The sequence below is a fragment of the Onychostruthus taczanowskii genome, unplaced genomic scaffold (genome assembly GCF_017590055.1).
Source record: "Onychostruthus taczanowskii isolate IOZ18803 unplaced genomic scaffold, ASM1759005v1 scaffold24, whole genome shotgun sequence".
Lineage (NCBI taxonomy): Eukaryota > Metazoa > Chordata > Aves > Passeriformes > Passeridae > Onychostruthus > Onychostruthus taczanowskii.
The window spans coordinates 5,683,966-5,703,412 of NW_024499684.1; the positions used below are offsets into that span (position 1 = coordinate 5,683,966).

The 19,447-nt window shown below is 35.9% G+C and overlaps 1 protein-coding gene across 1 annotated transcript in view; it reads left to right on the forward strand.

Annotated features, from left to right (window-relative positions):
* Positions 1 to 19,447, forward strand: part of NAALADL2 (N-acetylated alpha-linked acidic dipeptidase like 2) — a 218,059-nt gene that overhangs the window by 128,489 nt on the left and 70,123 nt on the right. The window contains exons 8-9 of the mRNA XM_041406077.1: positions 4,093 to 4,298; positions 5,818 to 5,937. Of these exons, the coding sequence (XP_041262011.1) occupies positions 4,093 to 4,298; positions 5,818 to 5,937 (326 nt within the window). The remainder of the gene's footprint in view (positions 1 to 4,092; positions 4,299 to 5,817; positions 5,938 to 19,447) is intronic.

A 19,447-nucleotide genomic window follows, 5' to 3' on the forward strand; every position in this document is an offset into this window, starting at 1 on the left:
CACTATGGGTGAGAGTCATAGCTGGGATCAGGATCCTATTTTGCCAGATAATTTAGTAATACAGAGGAGAGAAAAAGACTTTTTTGTACTCATTTTGTGATTTGTGACAAAACAGAATATGAGGATTAAACAGAGAATGAGCTGAAGGGGATATTGTAGTTTAAAAAAATATATTTTGTACACGAGCAGCAGGTGTTGCACGTGGGCCACAGAAAGTATCAGTAGTCTGTACAGGCAGCTGTTCAATGGTTTTAATTTTAATATGGTTTTAACACTTGCTGCAGTCTTATTTTGTGTCTCAATCATGCCTTAAGCTAGTTTTATACAATTCTATGAATAATAATTACTGTTCTCTGTGTCTGATGATTGAACAATAGAACTCTAAATGCAACTGGGACATAAAGTACAACCTCGCTCTGTTCTTTGATGCTGTACATAAATAATGTTATCATCAGGATATAAGATAATTTGGAGATTATTTTGTTAGTTAGTGAATTAACCTAAAAGGTGAAGGGTTTCTGCAACATGAATGAATGCTGTTGCTGGTTACTTACATAGTGGAAACAATTCCTAGTGTGCAGATGATCATCAAAACAGCATCATGCTTGTGTTAATACTCTTGTATTAGGTTATGAAGAAAGGATGGAAATTTATTTAAAGTCCCTTAGGAGATGGGCCAGTCATTTCATATTTTAAGTAATGGAATGAAGGAGGTGGACAAAATTTTATAGCTGTTGGTGAAATAACTCAGTTTTGTGCATGCAGAACTGTATACTTCTCACCAGACTTTTGGTTTGTTTAAAGCAAAAGAGGAAAAAATTAGCACAGAGAATTTAATTTCTATGAAGGATTTAATTTCCTTCATGAATTTGAAGTTACCAGTCTGCTATTATTAATGTTTTGCAAATAGCTGTCATGGAGTTGGAAAGGCAGAAACTGCCATGTTTAGACATTCTGTCTTCTGAATTGTGAAGCAGAGGCAAGAAAAAGAATAAAAAGTGTGCTTCAGTTTCTGTTTAACAAGTCTTCTATCTTCCCTAAACCTGCACCTTTCATCTTATTATTACATTTTTAATCAGAATCTACTTTTTGGAAGTTTGCCAATATATGCTGAACTTTAGGTATCCAAGGATGTATAAATAAGTGAAGTCAGTAGCAGTACCCAGATGGCAACAGTTTGTCCCATGGATGTCTGGCTCAACGAGAGCCATAACAACTGTCTTCTACTATAGGCACAAGTTAAATGTCTAATGCTCTGTAATATTTTGCACACAATCAATGTTAAACCTTTTTTTCTTTCTCTACTCTTCCTGGTTGACACTGCAGTCGTTCCTTCTCAACTGCTTTGAATCTTGATATTTTCATGGCATCGATTCTCTGTCATTTTGATGGGGTTTTGCTCATTTCATGCACATGAAATATTCACCTTTATGTTCACAGAAGTGCAGAAAGAAGACAAAATTTATCTTTAGCGCTTAATGAAAGACTGCAGAGCATCACCAAGGGTAGAATTTATTACTTTTTGCTTAAAGTCCAGCAAACACACACATCTCTGTAATGCTGACCTTAGCTGGCATTTGATCTGAGGAGTAAGAACGAGCATCTCAAGTGTAACTAAGATGTTAAAATCATTAGGAGTAGATGAAATGTGATGGTTGGTAACATTTTAAAACCCAAAAAACGTAACATTTTTATAGCTCTATTGGACATGGTTGAAGATGGGATGTATAACAAGAAAAGACAAGATAAAGAGACTCTTTTTAATGATAAATCCCTGTGGTTGATAAATCCCAGCCCATCACTAACCTGAACACTATCCTGGGTGTTCAGGGTATCAAGGGTATCTGATGGATATTTTTTTTCTCTATCTCCAGACCTTTCTCTTTTTTTAATTTTTGCCATGTGATTCTGAGAAAGGACAGCTGCTGCCTCTGCTAGCATGGCCATCCTTTCTCCTCTGCTTTTCCTGTAGTCATTTGCTTTAGGGTTCTGCCTCTGTTTGAGGGAGAGATGTGCAAAGATGAAGAATTTCATAGGAGGCACCAGCTGTTGTGTTTTGCCCCTTCTCGTTCAGCTGGCATCTCCAGCAGTAAGTTGATGCTTCCTTCTCAATCAAAATATCCTGCATTATTTTAATAAGGTGTCTGTCCTCTCACAGGGTCTGTTCACAGGCTAAACAGGAATTATTATACAGAGAAGCATTGATCCTGCCTGATCCCCCTGTGTTAGTGGCTCTTCCATTAATGACCTAGAGGCGTGTAGGGCCATTCATTTTGGTTCCTAATTCCTGTCATTTAATGAGTTGAAAATCCTGTGTCTCTTCATTGTCAGTGCAACCTATAATTAAGCATATCATGGTGCAACACACAAGTTGCAAAATTATATGATTTAGATTTCATTTAGTTGCATTAAATTATTATGTAAGTCTAGGTTGACACTTTGCATATCTGTTTTTAGAATGAAATTCTCGTTTCCATACCTACACACCCCCAAAGTTGATTGAAAATGTTGTGTTACAGGTACATAAAAAATCATCTCTTTGTAAAGCATTTTTTATTCCTTATTAAACAACATGTTCAAATATTTTGTTGAACAATGCTGGTGAAATTCCAGTTTGATAGAGAATGCTTTTTTAATCAAAGTGTTCTATTAATACTGTTCCCAGGCAGCAATCACTGCAAGACATAGAGGGTACATATTTTAATTTTATAAGCAAATACAAAATGTGGGCAATGTGCAATAATCTGTTGCTGCATTGTGATCAACTGACAGCAAGTGAATGAGTTCACTTGGTGAAAGAAAAATAAAGAAAACTTTTCCACTTTTTGGAACCCAAATGACACTCAGGGGTTGCTATGGGTCTGTCATCACTGTTCTTCACTGCTGGTAGCTGTTCTTCTGTTGTCTATTGATACCCTGAAATAGGAAAGAAATCTAGATCTTTAAACCTTTAAAAATCTAGATCTGGGCCAGAAGAAGACTTTACAAAATATCTGAGAAAAACCAGTAAACAGTCCTTCAAAGAGGGTTGTGAATTCCTCTGACACAGAAGGTCTAATGGTTTATAGCTCATTCAGAATAACTGCTTGGACTTCTTGACAGGCCTCAGTCACACCAGTCAGTCATGTTATTTCATAAAACATCATTGGTTCTGAAGTAAAATAAGGGGTTTTTTCTCCCTTATGAGTGGTATGGGGGTTATATATAATGCCTTGGGAGATTAAGTTTTATTTCTCTGGAAAAAATTGTGTGTTTGTTTTTTGTGGTATTTTTTCTGTGAGTAACCGTAGGCATATTTTTTATTTCAGGCTGAAACTTCTTGCTTTTCATTCTATAAAGTGCTTTCTTCCAGCATTAACACAGCTGCTAGGTGTGACTTACCATATCTGTATCATTCATTATCTCTATCCCTCTGTCATGTCTCCTCTCCAAACCTGCAGTCCAGGTATTTTAATGTCTCCTTCCACATAAGGCTAAGTCCTGATCATCTCTAATCTGCTTGCCAGCTGCTCCACTGCTGTTTCTGCCATGTCTTTTTTGAGATAGGGTGGTGAGCACTGAACACAGTCTTCCAGGTGAGGGAGTACTAATACTTTGTGTCTTTTCTTAGTTTTTCTTTCTTTCCAACTGTACTGCCACAACTTTTATTTTATTTATTTTTTAATTTCTTTTTTTTTTTTTTGGATGCTTATGTATATTAAGGATCATTTCCTACTTATTATTTTATGTTATTTCATGACACTCTACTGTGAGCATGATATGACCTAGTCCTGGCTGTAAAAATACTCTATATCAGATCTATAAGGAGAGAAATAAGCAAACAAGGAAGGCAAGGACATGAGAATTAATTTATCCAGTAGTTAATTTTTAAGTAGCACTCACAGTTTTGTGTATAATTGATTGATTGTCTTGCATGTCATCATATACTTTTTTGTTGACAGCTTTGTGTTGCATTAATGACATTACACACTACTAATCCAGTCAGTTTTTAGGGGTGTTTGGAATTCTTTTAATCTGAGCATCCAGAAAAGAAAGTTTGATTTTTGGGGTTTTTTAATTTTTTTTTAATTTTATTTTTATTCCTCATTTCAGACAGATACGTCATCATTGGTAGCCATCACAGCAGTTTGCAGGGTTTTGGTGGGCAAGGCTGGGCCAGCAGCACTGCTGTGATCACAGCCCTGCTCCAAGCCCTGATGCCAGAGGTGAGGAGGGGCTGGAGGCCTGACAGGACCCTGCTCTTCTGCTCCTGGGGAGGAACAGCCCTGGGGAACATCGGCTCCTACGAGTGGGCTGAGGTAAAGCTGCTCTGGGAGGACTCACTGCAGGGAGGGTTCCTTCTGCTGAAAGCGTGGAAAAAATATTAAATTACCGCATGGAAATTGTGGCTCATTAACTGCCCTCTGAGGTCTGTCTGTGTTCATTCATGTACTGCACAGAAAATCCAGGAAAAACATCTGTGGAGGCCATTCCTGGGATAATGAGGTGCCAGGAGGTTGCCATGGCTGTGGAGGTTGCATATACAGCACCCTTGGGAGCTGCTTTCCCTCCCTGCACAGCTCTAAAAGTGCATTGCCAGGGGTTGACAGAGAGAGGGAAACCTCAAAAAGCAACACAGGCACAGAAAGAGCTTAGAGAGCTTTTTCACCTTCTTGAGGGCTTAATATTTAGTAATTTTTCATCGATAGGCTTAGTGTGGAGAGAAGTGACTAAAGAGAGAAAGAAGAGAACCGTGGTATGGTGTACATGAATTAAACAAACCTTGCAGTGTCTCCATGTCTAGTGCTGATTCACTTCCCACAGGTTTGTGCTGAGGAGTTGGATACAATCCCAAACAGACAATTCCTTGGCTCTTACTTTCAGCAGAATGGGAATCAGCTGGTTGAAAAAAAAAACCACCTCAAAAAATATTGATGATCATACTTGGCCAACATAAGACTTCAGGTCATAAATTAAAGGAGTTTCTACTCCTCTAGGCAGCGAATTTCATGGCTGCTTTTCCAACTCTAATGGTTCAATGAATTAAAACAGTAGATAAAATAAAGAGTTAATTGCTTTTTACCGTGCATAAGAAGCAGCCAGCCCTCATTGAAATTTTATACTTCCAACATGATTATTCTTCAGAAACAAGAGGGGGTGAAAAAAATCAAATTGAAAAGATCCAGGCTGGAAGCAAAATTTGTTTAGTTCCACTTCAAGTCAGCTTTGCATCAGATGTAATTGCATTACACCCCTTCTGTTCAATATAAAGAGCCACTTCATGCAAAGAGGAACTCATTACTGAGAAGGCAAAGGGGATCCTTTTAAAAAAGAGATAATAATTGAAACAGTTTGTACATGCTATTTTTATAGCCTAAAAAATAATAAAATGAAAACACTGGGAAAGTTATGCAATTCAAATCAGAGTTTGGTCTCTAAATATTTGAGTCCATTTAACTGTTGATAATGATTGCTTTTGAAGTTTGTCTTCTGTAAGGCATAAGTTTAAAAGGCCATCGTGTTGTTTCACAGTGTGTAATGTTTTCATTTTTGGCCTTACAAGTGTAGTAATTTTTAATTCCTCCCAGACCTGTTTGCATTTTCTTTAGATGATGTGAGAAATGGAATTATAACTTCTGCTATATAGAGAAATAGCACTGAGATATCCTTTGAAGTTTACAAGAGCATATTGTGAGAAGCAGTAGTTAACCAATACTTGGAGAATCGCACAGGATGCAAATGTAGGGTGCAGTTTTTCCCTAGAAGCAACCAAAAGAACAAAACCAGCCTTAATTATAACGATGCAGGGTAGTAACCATTTTTCTGCTTGTGTTGTAGGATCTGAGGAGTGTTCTTCAAAGAAATGTTGTGGCCTACATCAGCCTCCATAATCCAGTCACAGGCAACTCAACTTTACGGCCTGTGGCCTCTCCTTCTCTTCAGCAGCTGGCAGCAGAGGTTAGAAATAAAATATTTGATTTCACTTGTAGCTTATGAAGTTACATGGTTACGATCAGTTGACCTTACACAGCAATAGGTGGTTATTTTGTTTTAAGAATTTTGACCTCAAAAACGCACATTAACTTTTTAAATTTTTTTGTAATCGGGTTAAATTTTGTTTCAAAAAACAATACATTAAGAGGTTGGAAGGGATAACTTGTTTCACCTGTTTGTTAGACCAAGTCTGACCATACTTGCTTGCCCTACAGCTTTTTTACCTTTTGGTAACTATAAAGTAACATATTTGTTATTCTTCAGCACAGAGCACATTTTTCTCATCCTAATCAGGTCTTTCCAGACGGTTTCTCAATTTGCATTTAAACCTGTATATTTACCAGATGTAGCATGACACACAGGGAGAGTGTTACTCCTACCATAATAAATACTGTCTGAAGTGAGTATGTCAGGTTCAGTGCTCAGCCATGCCTGTGCAGCTCATCTGGAGTCAGAATATTCCACAGCTGCTCTGGTCTAAGGGCACAGAGGCCTTCAACTAATGACCCCACTGCTGTTCCTGAGCTTTCTGAATTTATCAGTATTTTACAGGAATGGAAAATAGTGTAAGGCACGTTCTAGATTACAAAACCATTGTGAAGTGGTATGCATAAAATGGAGTTCAATTTCACTTACATAAATTATGCTTTTTAGATGTTATTTTTCTATACATTTGCCAAGTGAATGCTAATTCTGATGTTTCTTTGACTTGCCTCTGAAGCATTTGGTAAAAAACACTCCTCAAAGCTGCATCTTGGATTAAATGCAGTTTAGGACTGATCTGGCTTGGCAGTTGTTCAACCAAGTTAGTGAAATGATATCAGTAGATTGCTTCTGAGCAATGTCTTAACCACTTCTCCTGTTCAGTGTTTAAGTGGTAATTTCCTCATGGAAAGAATCTGATTTATTCTGTGTAAGTATTACGAAAAATGTGAAGTAACATCGTTTCAGAGAAAAGAAAAAAAGCTTCCATTTGTGGAAAATTATTTATAATGTTACATACGTGAGTCTGCAGGTGTTATGGATATGTCAATTCAAATTTTGTTATCAGTTTTAGCTATTGTATTTGCAAGAAATACTACCCTGAAAAGTTGCTAGCCTTCTGCTAACCTAGTGGTGTTGGCAGTTCTCCATTAAAACAAGTATTTGCTATTTAAGGGAGTAAGTTTATTATTATCCTTGAGCTATTTGTTTTTTTCTCATTTTATTTCTTTGACTCTACAGCACAATCTCTGGCAGTGATCTGAAAACTAAATTGTCTGGAGCTTTGCAGCAGTCTCTTTATTATCTATTTATCACTTTATTAAGACTCAATTCTTTCATCCCAATAAATGCCATATTAGTATGAGCATTACATTCATGCCTTCTGTTTTGAAAAGGAAGCAAACTTCTGCTTTTTTTCTGTGGTGTTAAATAATATTCTGTAATTCTTGTAATAGCAGTTGTGTTCTGTTCAGCAGTATGGAAGGAGCCCCTCTTAGCAGCCTTGCCTTGCACCTGTTAATTAATAAAACATGACTAGAACATCTTTTTTTCTTTTTTTTTTTTTTTTAAGTCCCAGTAAACACCTTCCATCTCACTTCTGATTCTTTAATTCCGAGAGTGCATCCATTCTGCATGTTTATCCTAAAACCCCATTTAAAAAGTAAAGGAAAAAATGCATGTGAACATTTTTATCTGTATGGCTTTCCTTTCTGTAGGATATTATTATTTATCATTAAAATAACTGTCATACAGTTTGTGACATTAAAAAGATTTATAGAAATTGCTTCCAAATTCTGGCTAGATTTCTGAATTAATATCAAATTACTGACAGTGATGGAGCAGCCCAGCACAGATCCTCATTTGTTCCCATAGGTGCTCACAGTTTACCATGTGTCCAGAAGATTTTCTCTGGAAGACTGATCTGCTTATAAAGAATATTGATATTACTTCCAGTACTTGCCAGGAAGACAATGTAATTACAGATTACCTGTAAGTTATGACACTGCAAATGGGGTGAGATGTGACTTTTTGGAGCTCATCTCATCTTGAAGAAATTGTGAGTCTGTTCACATGAGATTCTTGCTACCAGGTGCAAGTTGCAAAGAAGAGCTTAAAAATTCCAGCAAGAGAAAAGAATCATTTTAATTTGTGTGAGCTCTGAATATAGGTTAGAACAGAAAAGAAGGTGGAACAGGAATTTGGAATTAATGGTATCAGTCCATTTTAAAATCAAAAGATAGATTAGCCTGTCTTGTTTAGTTAGATAGAAGTTTTCCATAATTTTTGAATACATAGAAGATCCTGCACTGTGCCTTTGGATTCAATGATAGAACTCATAATTTAATTCCAGTTTTAGCCCACAACAAAAGAAACTGTCATGCATTATTTTCCCTTCTACTGCTAAACAGTGTTGTTACATTGTTTGCAGGTAAGGGAGACTCAAATCTCACCAGTTTTTGTTCAGTGCTCGCTGTAGTGCTGAAGTTGTGTATGAAAGAGAGGGAGAATGTATTCCTAGGGAAAATTAATTTATGTTAGAAAAGCCTACAGAGTATAAGTGCTAGGATTCTGGGGATAACAATGAAAAACTGTAGTTTGTCCTGTGAAAGAGAACTCAAGCAATAATCACACTAATTGCAGAGTACTCTGTGGATACTGCAAGGAACATAATTTAAAGAGAACTGTGGGCAAATAGCAAACTAAGATGGGCCAATGCACACAGCAGTGTTTGCTTTTTGTCCTGTTTGTTTTTTTGGGTGTTTTTTTTTTTTAATAAAATAAAATTTAGGACAGTTGCTAATCACTGCAGCTTCCACAATATAATTTTTCCCTTAATTTCTGGGAAAATCAGGAAACAAGTTTTAGCTGAAATGTTGTTTGTATGGATATTCTAAACTCAACAATGAAAAGAAGAATCAGGAAGCTTAATAATTTGTCTGCTACGTGAGGTCCGGCAATCAGAGAATATAATAAGTACTTGCCTAATTAACAGAGACCATGTTTCTTAAAGAATGTTTTGTATGAGGGGATTATATCTTCATATTAGTTGCAGGTTTCAAAAGGCAGCTACATAAGCAGTCTGCAAATAATAATTTTATATGCCTGTCTGTGGGATTCTGGTTGAAACACCAAATTACACAAAGAAGCAAATTTAAATATTTGGATTAATTAAGCAAAGAGGAACTCAAACAGTTCTGAGACCTTGACATATTTAATTCAAATATTTTTTATATAACTAATTAGTGTCCACATTAACAAGAGGGAAGTACTGCCAAGTTATATTTTTGTCTACTGTTATTTTGTACAGAAAACGATGGTTAATTCGCTAGCTCAGTTGGTGAATCAGCATTTGTTGGCAGAGTGTCATTGGTAAATTGGGTTTGTTCAAGGCTGGGATTCATTCTCTGTAAATAAGGCCGTTAATGATTTTTTCTATAATGGACATGTCACAAAGAAAAAAAAGTGTTATTATGAAACATAAATTCATTGCTGTTGTCTTTTAACTGATTGTGTGACCATGAGACTCCAGGTCTGCTGTTACTGCTGAGCCCAACAGAACTCACTGCTCCTGTCTCCCAAGGAAAAGAGTGATTTAAAGCTATTGATGAACGAGTTGGTCATTAAAAATTACTGTGCCAAGTATTGTTCCATGCTATTTATCCGTATTTGTTTCCACTAATGGAATAAAAGGCATAAAACATCACTACATTTAAAGGTGGTGTTATTGACAGAAAGTTCTTTTTTCTTTATGAAGTAGAGCCAAAGATAAACTTCTGCGTAGATGCTACTATCATTATTTCTTGATTTTAAAAAAATCTTACATTCATGTCAGCATCAGTTTTCTTCTTTCAACTTCTATGTTTCTCATTTTTTAAATACTGTCAGCATTAATAGTGAATCTCCTAGTGTCACATATCAGTAGTTGTAAATAAGAAAAAATATGATTATTTGAATTGCTTGTTCTATGCTTTATAACAGAAGACTATTGCTTCCCCATGAACTTTCAGTCTTTACCTATTATCACTTTCAGTGTTAGATTTGATTGCTGGTGTTAATTTTTATATTTGTGTTGAGGACAAAAGAAAATCTCTTTGAGAATCAGAAGTTTGTTGCAAACTTCTATCTCAGGAATTCCTAACTCTGTTAGAATGATGCTGTTAATATAATTGGCAATAATTCATTGCCAGCTCTATTAAATTAATTAAGATGCTGTTTCTCCAATGTGAAAAGTTTCATTTAATGGTGGATTTGATTTGCAGGAGGTTTTTTTAGCATCTTCTAACCTCTTTTTCCTTTTGGTAAAATGCTGCTTTGTCTGCTGTTACACAATTCAATTCTTCCAAATTGAATAATTTTAATATATAAATGCAGATTCAGACAGTGAGTAATTTAACCTACTCATATATTTTGATGTTATAAAAATACTATTACTGTTAAACGTGGAGAAAAGGGTTTGTTAGCAAAACATAATGTAATAATGAACCAGTTTTCCAGCCATGATCTTACTGGAGAACAATTCCTTTGTTCCTGATGACTCAAGCTTTCTTTCTGCTTCCATGTTCTTCCCTCTATTTGCACAGATTTCTAATAGAGGTGTAAATGATGTATACCTTCAGAAAGGTTTTCTTGGTTTGAAATGTAAATGTCTATTTCAATAGCCCTTATGGATGAAACTGAATAAATCTGAATATTTTATTAGGTTCAGGTGTAGTACTGGAGTAGGTAAGTAATTCCTTTTCTGCTGCAAGAATAGGGTTTGGTTCAAGTTTTCTATTGTCCAGTCTAGTTAATATTGTCTCTTATAATGATCTGTACCATGTAAGGGAATTGTTTTTCCCTTCCAGACACTTTAGCCAGACTACAGTATTAGAAAAATTAACTTCACTTCTGTCTAAATATTCCTTTGTTTAATTTCATCTTGATTATTTCCCTTCAGAACTGACTTTTTCATGAGAATAGAAAGATGTTTTCTTAGCGATAGAAAAGCCTTTCATTAGAGAGTTTAAAAGTAAACTTTTAGTTCTTACAGAAGAAGATAGATTGAAAGCTCTGGATATTTTCAAGTTCCTACATAAACAGAAATCATTGAAAAGTTTCTCTTGATGTTTCTCTCATCATTATTAACTATGTTGCTGAATGAAATTAAATTGACTCAATAAGTATAAGCTGTACTACACAAACAGCCCATTGGAAAGAAATGCACATACACAAATTAGGTGTGTGGCCAAATAGCCAGAAAGAAAGAAAGTACCTTTAAAGAAGAATTGGTAAGAAATTGGTATAAACTGAAATGAGAAGTTAGAATTCCTTTCATGAATTCTTTGAAATTGGATGTGAGGAAAATAATTCCAAATCCATTTACAACTGTGATAGTTTGAATAATCACAAGCATAAACTGTTGTGGGGTTTGCCTGGTTTGTTCATTCTTCATCTGTTCACCACAAGCAGATTCTGGTGATGATGTCTTGTCTAGTGTAAAAAAAAAAAAAAGAATAAACAGAGTTAGAAGGGAGATTTTTGGGACACCATAAACAAGGATTGTGAAATTTCAAAAGAAATTTCAAGCCAATTGAATATATGTGGAAAATACCTGTATTTTCCAAACTATTCCTGAGGTTTTAATTAGTAACATAGCACTTTTATTTATTGAGTCAAAGAGCCACAATTCCCATAGTATTACTCCTGCCTTGAAGTGCACACAGAATGGGGCTTCACTGAATAGAACAGAGAAAATTGTACAGCAGATAATCTCAGATGTCAGGAAAAGCCAAAATGCAAGAAATAGTTTTCTTGGAGGTTCTGCAAAAAGCTTTCTTTTGGCAACTAAAGGTCACACAGCTCCAACCTTTGTCTCCTGGCAGAGCATTGAAAGGGATTTCAAAACCTGGTTTGTAGCTTTCTATTTTAACACTTTAAATGCTTTAAGTTTTCTTTGAAAAGGAGGTTTAGGAGAGCTGCTGGCTCCTCTGCTTTGTAACACAACATCCTTGTCTTGATTAGATAATTATTGTCTAATTACTTACAAAATGCTCAATGTTCTACCTTCAACAGGTAATTCAGCACTAGAAGGGAGACTTCTATCCTTACAATTATTTGCATATGCAATTACAGCAGTGAGGCCAGAGATACAAACTATGGCAGGTGGAGTGCAAAGACAAAGATTTAATATTGAGGAAAAAATGAGCTCATGTTTATGGGATTCAATAGCTTTAGACCATTAAAATATATTGGGTTGTGAAGTAAATTTTTTCCACACTGCTGACTAGAATCTGCACCTTTGAAATTTCATGTGGATGCTGTATTATTTACTATTCTCAGAAATATATGTATGTAGCATTCATTAGTCTTCCTTCCCAGAGTAAATAGCTTTAGATTGCACTTTACAGGATTTGTCAATTTGTTTTCTCAATTTGTGCAGTGCAAATATTTCTCCCTTACAGACTGTATATGCATTGTTTCTGAAAGTTCAATTTATTGCATCAAAATTAACTTTTAAAGATCGGAATTTGGAGGATGAAACCTGAAATATAATGTTATAGATACTTAGATTATATTGTGCAGTAATTAGGAGCTATCTGTTGTCTGTATTGTAGAACTCTGCTAATCAGTTCTGAAATAAAACACATTATCAGCCTTTCTATTTCCTTGCTTTCTATGAAAAAGCAATGACATGTCCCTGAAAACTTGTTAATAAAACTCCACATTTCCTTAACAAAACTTAAATGTGGTTTTAGTCTTGTAGTGCTTGACAGTACATAGAAATTACAATATCTCTGTTCAATGCTTTGCTTAGGTTTTAGAAAGATCTCAGATAATCATCCTAATTTTCAGAGCACAAAGAAATACATCATTTAGATGTATGATGAGTTTTGGGTGAGTGCTGGCTACTTTGTGTTTTGTTGAAAATCTTTTCGAAGTTCCTTGGTCTAGATCAGTTTCATGTTAGAGTGCTAAACCAGGTTCTGGTTAAAACCACATTTTATTCAGGTAGTTGAAGTTCTTCTCCCAAGCCCTGATATTTCATGGCTCTTGAAACCAAATTCAAGTGAGCTTCTATGGAAACCAGAAAGAAAAAGTCATTTCACCATTTGGCTTTCCCTTCTCTAGGGTTTTCTCTTCTCCTTTTCCCACTGCTGTTGTTTTGCTGTACAGAGGCAAGGGTGCTTTCTTCTGGTTTAAATAGATAAAACTTGGAAGAATCCAGTCAGGAAAAGAGTATTACAGTACCCCTCTGCTGTAAAAATAAAATCATTTGACATCTTTTGGATCATTTAATTTCTCTCTCAGTGGAGCCTGGAGACCTGCATTTGTGGTGCTGACACACTTTAATAAATCTGGTTCGTGATTATCTTCCTGAAAAATTCAATTTCTACAGACACTTGATATCTTAAGTGCAAATACTGTTATTATGCCATTTGCTCAATTCCCATTGAAGTCCAGAAGAGGGTTTTTATGTGAAAAATGCAATGGTGGTTTATTGACCTTCATGGTCCATATGCAGTGGTGGGAGTGACTTTCCATTTCAAAGACTGAAAAATAGGTTTTGTGTGTGGTTTGAGGGGGTGATTTGTTCATGCATAGTTGCTATTAAGAAGCTTCAGTGTCAGACTGCAGGTTTCAGGGCAAGGTAAAGCTTTGTCAGCAGTAAATTTCTCTGGCCTTGTAGCAGGCTGGTGCCACGGGGGAATATTTGCCATAGTTACCCATGTGTCAAGAGAGTTCTTCAAAGAATTACTGATTTTCGGTGTTCTGTGCCATAAAAAAGTTTGTGTCTATTACAACTGAAGTTTGGTCTTTGATTACAGTAATAAAGTCAGAGATTTTGATGGCAAATTTCTTTCCCACTTTAAAAAGCCTGGCTGTTGCACTGGCTATACCATGGTTGTGTATACATGTGTCTCCTCTTAGCTGGATAATGTGGTGTTGGGGTCTGTCCTACCTCTGTGTGCATTGTTAGAGATGTGCAGGATGCTTCCACAGGATTCTTGGGTCGCTTGAAAGAGCTGATACAATATTGGATATTGGGAATATGTGTGGAGGAGCAGGGAATATGAGGCATGTAATATGCAGGAGAAGGATAAATTATTTTCCTTTATTTTTTTCCTAGTGAAACACATGAGTTTAAATTGTGTTCATAAACAGCAGATTGAAGATCTCAGCACAGTGAAACAAACCCCTGCATGGGGAAAGGGTGGCAGACAGCTGACCTCTGCAGAGATCTGCTTTTCTGGGTCAGCTTGATGATGAAGCTCCTGAGGGTGTCTGCTGAGCTGATTTGCACATTGGCAAGTGGTGGTGTTTGGGAAATGGTGCTAACAAACATTTCTGGTAAAGTGCCACACATCTGAGTTCTCCATAGCTCAGAGAGTGTGACACGCTGATGGTTGGGGGAAATGTAAATTGGAGTAGTCACAAACTGTAGTAAAATAGAGTAGCTACAAACTGTAGTAAAATAGAGTAGCTACAAACTGTAGTAAATTAGAGTAGTCAGAAACTGTCGTGTCCATGTTTACACCCAGCTGTGGGCCTGATTTCTGACATTAAGTGCTGCGATACAAACACAGCAAGAAAAAGCTTGAGCATCATCAAGTCCAGGAGAGTTTTAATTTTTGCATTATCAAAAAACAGATTGACTGCATCCTTCAGTTACTAATGCAAATGGTCAAAAATCATATATATTCAAAAATATATCAAACTGCATAAGCTCTAAAGGGAAAAGCATCTGAAGTTTTGAGTGTTGGGTGTGGAGACAGGTTCCCTGTTAATACAGTATTTTCTGGGTTGTCCATTGTAGTAGAATACAATTTTAAGCAGTTTCCTGAAATTTACCATCAATAAATGTAACTTACTGAATAGTGAGGCTGAGCCTGTGGTCATGGGAATTCAGTCTTTAAAGTCACTTTACCTGGAGTTTTGGAGAGTTTGCCTTTTCCTGTGCTGATGAAAAAATATGGAAGAAGTTCTAATGCAGTATTTTCTGGGGTAAGTGGATACTTTGGAGAAGCACAGCTACCAAAAGGTGTGTGCAGCAGTTTCTCAATTATTTTTTTTAAACTTTAGAACTCTATATTTTTGAGGCACTTGGAACTGCTGATGGCATTCCCTTTGCAAGTCTTACCACTTATATAATTCATGCTATGTAATTTTAGCTTTAAATATTTGATTGCTCTGAAATTCTCTTATCAAATGGGAACATACTTGCTTGATTTTTACCTTCCTTTAAAAAGCCATTAAAATTCCTAGCAGTTTGTGCTGAATGTTGGCAACAGGTACATTTGACTCAATGAGGCATGGGACTTCAATTTGGTTATAGGAAGGATAAATGTAATTCAGAATCATGTAACAAGCATCAGGAATCAGAGAAAGACTGTCAGTAGATAAAGTTAAATGTAGAAAAAGTGCAGGATAGAAAATTAAATTTACACTATATAATTTTTTACTACCTTGGTTTTGTATTTCCTACCAGTTTGATGTAACTTTTGCATCTAAAATGTGATTTAGTCCTGTGAGGTACCATTTGTTATAAAGACTTTACACTGAATGGTCATGTTTTTTTTAAAAAATAAGACAAATATTTAAAAGTATGCAAATACTTCTTAACAGAAAGCAAAGCCTTGAACAAGAATTACAGGATTAAGTTTGTCTCATGTTTTTCTAGCTGTAAGCTAAATAAAAAATAACTCCATTTTACAAAGTAGTATAACATGCAGCAGTATATTTAATTTTTTTGTTCCAAGCACAGATATTTCTCCATGCATTATTTATAACCACTGGTATTGTAATTTCCCATTTTTTTTTGGAAGTTGCTGTTGAAATGCAAAAATTTCTTCTCACAATTTTGAAAGGTACAACTGGAGTTTTATTTTCAGCAGGTTGTGTTTCTTAGGTAAACTGACTTTTCCTTGGTCCAGCAGAAATCTGAATACAATATCAGAACTGGGTCTTGGCTAATCTTGGTTTGACCTGACCTTTTCAAAGAATTGTGTTTGTCACCATTTTCTTCTTCCCCTCTGGGTGGAAAAGGCCTTCTCTGGCATGCAGAATACCTGCAGGCTTTTGAAAGAACAATTATTTTAAAGCCATGAGGTTTATCTAAAAGGCAGTGAAAATTCAGTTCTACCTCCCTGCACAGCCTAGAAGACTGTTTACTCTTGGAATTTCCAGGTGTGATGCTTTTGTGTTTGAAAGCACAGAGGATTTTGGTGGTGAGGGAATTCAGGTTGTCTAATGGGGATCCCTGGGGTTGTAGTGATTTGTTTGAGAATCACCTGCAGTGTCCATGAGTATCAGAGGGATTCAGATGATGCTGAATTCCTTGTCTCTGATGACTTTCAAGAAACACAATTTGTGAGGGAGTTGTTTTCCCCTGGTGACAAGTTCCTCTCAATGGAATATGTGTGTGTGCAGGGAACATCTCTCACTTCACTCTGGTATTCTTGAAGAGCCCAAACCAGAGGCAGCTTCTGAGATTTAAATTTCTCTTTTCTGTGACTGATTTTGCAGGGCTACAGAATTTCACCAGAGTCTTCATGTTGCCCTTAAAGATCATTAAATAATGTTATGATTTTAGATATTTTCACTAAGGCTTCATGCATGTTTAAATGAAAATATGTGTAAGTGGGAAGGGAAAATTGCTAAGGAAGTAAGGAACCAACATTTTATTAATTTTTAATTAATCACTTCAGTCTTAATATAACATTAATTAAATGCAGCAAGGTTTAGTCACTCTACCTCATAAGATTTCATGGTGTAGCTTTAATCAGGTAATGAAATGATCACATTGTATAAATAGGCAAATACATCACATCAGTGGTGTGTAACATTCAGGCTATTTAAACCACAACTACTCTCCATCTATAGCATATTATCACCACCACATTTAGATTTTCTTTCCTTACACAGAGAAAGAATGAATCAATGAATATAATTTAGAATAATTTTTATGCACGCACTTGAATCATGTCAGTTTGATAAGGCTCAAAATGGGGGAAATGCTGTGCATTTAACTATTATGTATTTGTTTTGCTCTATGATATGGAGCAAGACAGAAATATTAGATACCTTGCTTGCCTTCAGTTGGTTTGAAAAGCACTTTGAGGTCTCCAGGGCAAATTGCCATCTTAAATCTCCCTAATAATTTCTTAAAGAGCTGATTTGCATTAATAGCAATATGTATAATCAATCAATAAAGACAGAGCAGAACAGGATATTTATAGCCAAACCTGACAGTCAGCTGGGAGAAAACAGAGAAGTATGCTTGCCATAGAATTGATGCAATTCCTAGGAACTCCATGGGTTTTTTAATAGCCTTTGACAGTCATCTATTAATATTTTTTTAAGAACCATCAAGCCTTCTGCCTAATGATCTGTTTGCTAGAGTGTGGCAGGTGTTTATGGATGAGAGACACAGACCAGTGAGTCCTTTGCTGTGCAGCTTCTCTGGCCTTTACTACCTGTTGTTGATTTACATATTTACAGTAATAAATATGTTAATCTCTTGATTTCTGCATTTTTACAAGATCTGTGGTGAATTAAATAAATTCTGTAGCTCTTCCTTTAGACAATTTTACTTCCTCTAGATGGTCTCATGCCTCAGGTCCTTAATTGCACCAGTCCCTGGCATAGGTGGTGATTCAGCTCAGAAATAGAGATCAATTATTCTTGAAGAATAAGCTTTCTTGTTGTAGCTCTGAAGCTGGGATCACTGACATACTGTAAGAATAACTGTTCGTTCTTTACTTGCCATGTTGAAAGCTCCTTAGATGTTTTAATTCATTTTCAAAAGGTGATAATATTCTAAGTGAAACTGGAGTCAAGCAAAGAAAAGTAGTAACCAGAACTAACTAATAAGATCTGCAATGAAGTCCCATTTGATTGTACTTCAGATCTATTTTAGAATGTTAACTCAAATTAAATGTATTTGATTGGCCATATGGTACTCTTCATTTTCTCAGATTTGTAACATAAACCTGTAAGGTGCTGCTAAAACCCAAAATGAACTCCAGAGAAATAAAATTATTCAGTTATAAATAGCATGTGAATCCTTGCACTGACACCAAGCACTCCTTGATTCCTGGCTCACCAGTGGCTTAGTTTGCCTCCAATCTAAGGGAGAGCTTGACTGACACAGTGAAGTCCAGCCTGAGTGCTCTAAATACAGCCAGTCTGTGTTTTTCTTGTAAGGCTAACCAGCTGAAGAAATACAGTTTGGCTACTCTACAAACGGGAGTTAGTTGTGTGTTGCTAATAGTTTATTCTAGATACGTTTTTAAAGGGTTTTTAAAATTAATTTTATTCATTTTATTAATAGTGGAGCATTATTATTCTTTAAGTCTGTTAGTCTGGGGAAACATTTAATTTGTTTAATGAATGCAAAACACACTACATGAACTTTGCAGTCGTTACCAAGAAGTTGAAGAATGCTGGTGTTGTAGAGTCTGCACTACAATAAAAACAGATTGGAGGAGCACAGCATCTTGCATGTAGAGCATTCTCCTGTATTGCTGCTGGGTTAAGTATTTATTGTTGGGCTTGTGTGTGAGAACAGTGCAAGTGGAATAAAGCAGTTAAACTCTTAAAATGCTGTACTATTGAATTGAACATTGCTGTCATAAAAATATTAATCCTATACTGTCAAGAATGGTGATAAAAAACCCCAAACCACCATATTTTATAGTCCTCTTAACCAAAGCTGTAAACATTTCATATATAAACTTCCATGCATAAGAAAAGCTAAATTTCGTGGTTGCTGTAGGAAGACATCTCTTCAGCTCCTGGTAGGCTGGTAGAAATGGGAGTTGATGGATATTCAGAATTAACTGTCAAAAGCTGTATTCACAATTTCACATCATTCGGTGAGTGTTTAGGCATTAAAGGAAGAACAGGATACTCATCATTTATGAAACTTGACCAGCTGTGGTGGGCAGTGTGACGTGAGGAGAGTCTGATCTGTGCTGCAGTGAAGAACACTGGGTGATCCTTAAATGCCTTATAATTCCTGGAAGGAGCAGTGGATCTTGTACACAGATATATGCATAAACTCATAACCATGGCTTTTTTTCCTGGGTGTGTGCTGTGCAGTGAGTTTGAGTGGGAAAGACTGTTAAGACTTATTAAAAACACCTTTTCCAATGAATTTGTTGTTTGGGTTTCTGCGTTTTCTGTTAGAACTTTTTGGACAGGCCTTGAACAACTATGACTGTATATAAGAATGGCAGGAGCAGAAATACTTAACAGATGAAAACAAGAAAGGAGTAATACAGGAGTAAACCTTTCAAAATTACTTATGAAATGGAAGCTATTTCTTGAAGGTATTTTAAAATAATTTTCTGTGAGACTCTGCAGCCTTTATTTAAACTGTGTAATATGCAATTGCATTATTCACAGCACTGAAATGAAACTGTGAAGCAATAATTATGCTAATTTTGAAATGGGAAAATACCGAGATTTATCTCTGTCTAACATTTTCCTGATAACCTCAGAGACTTTA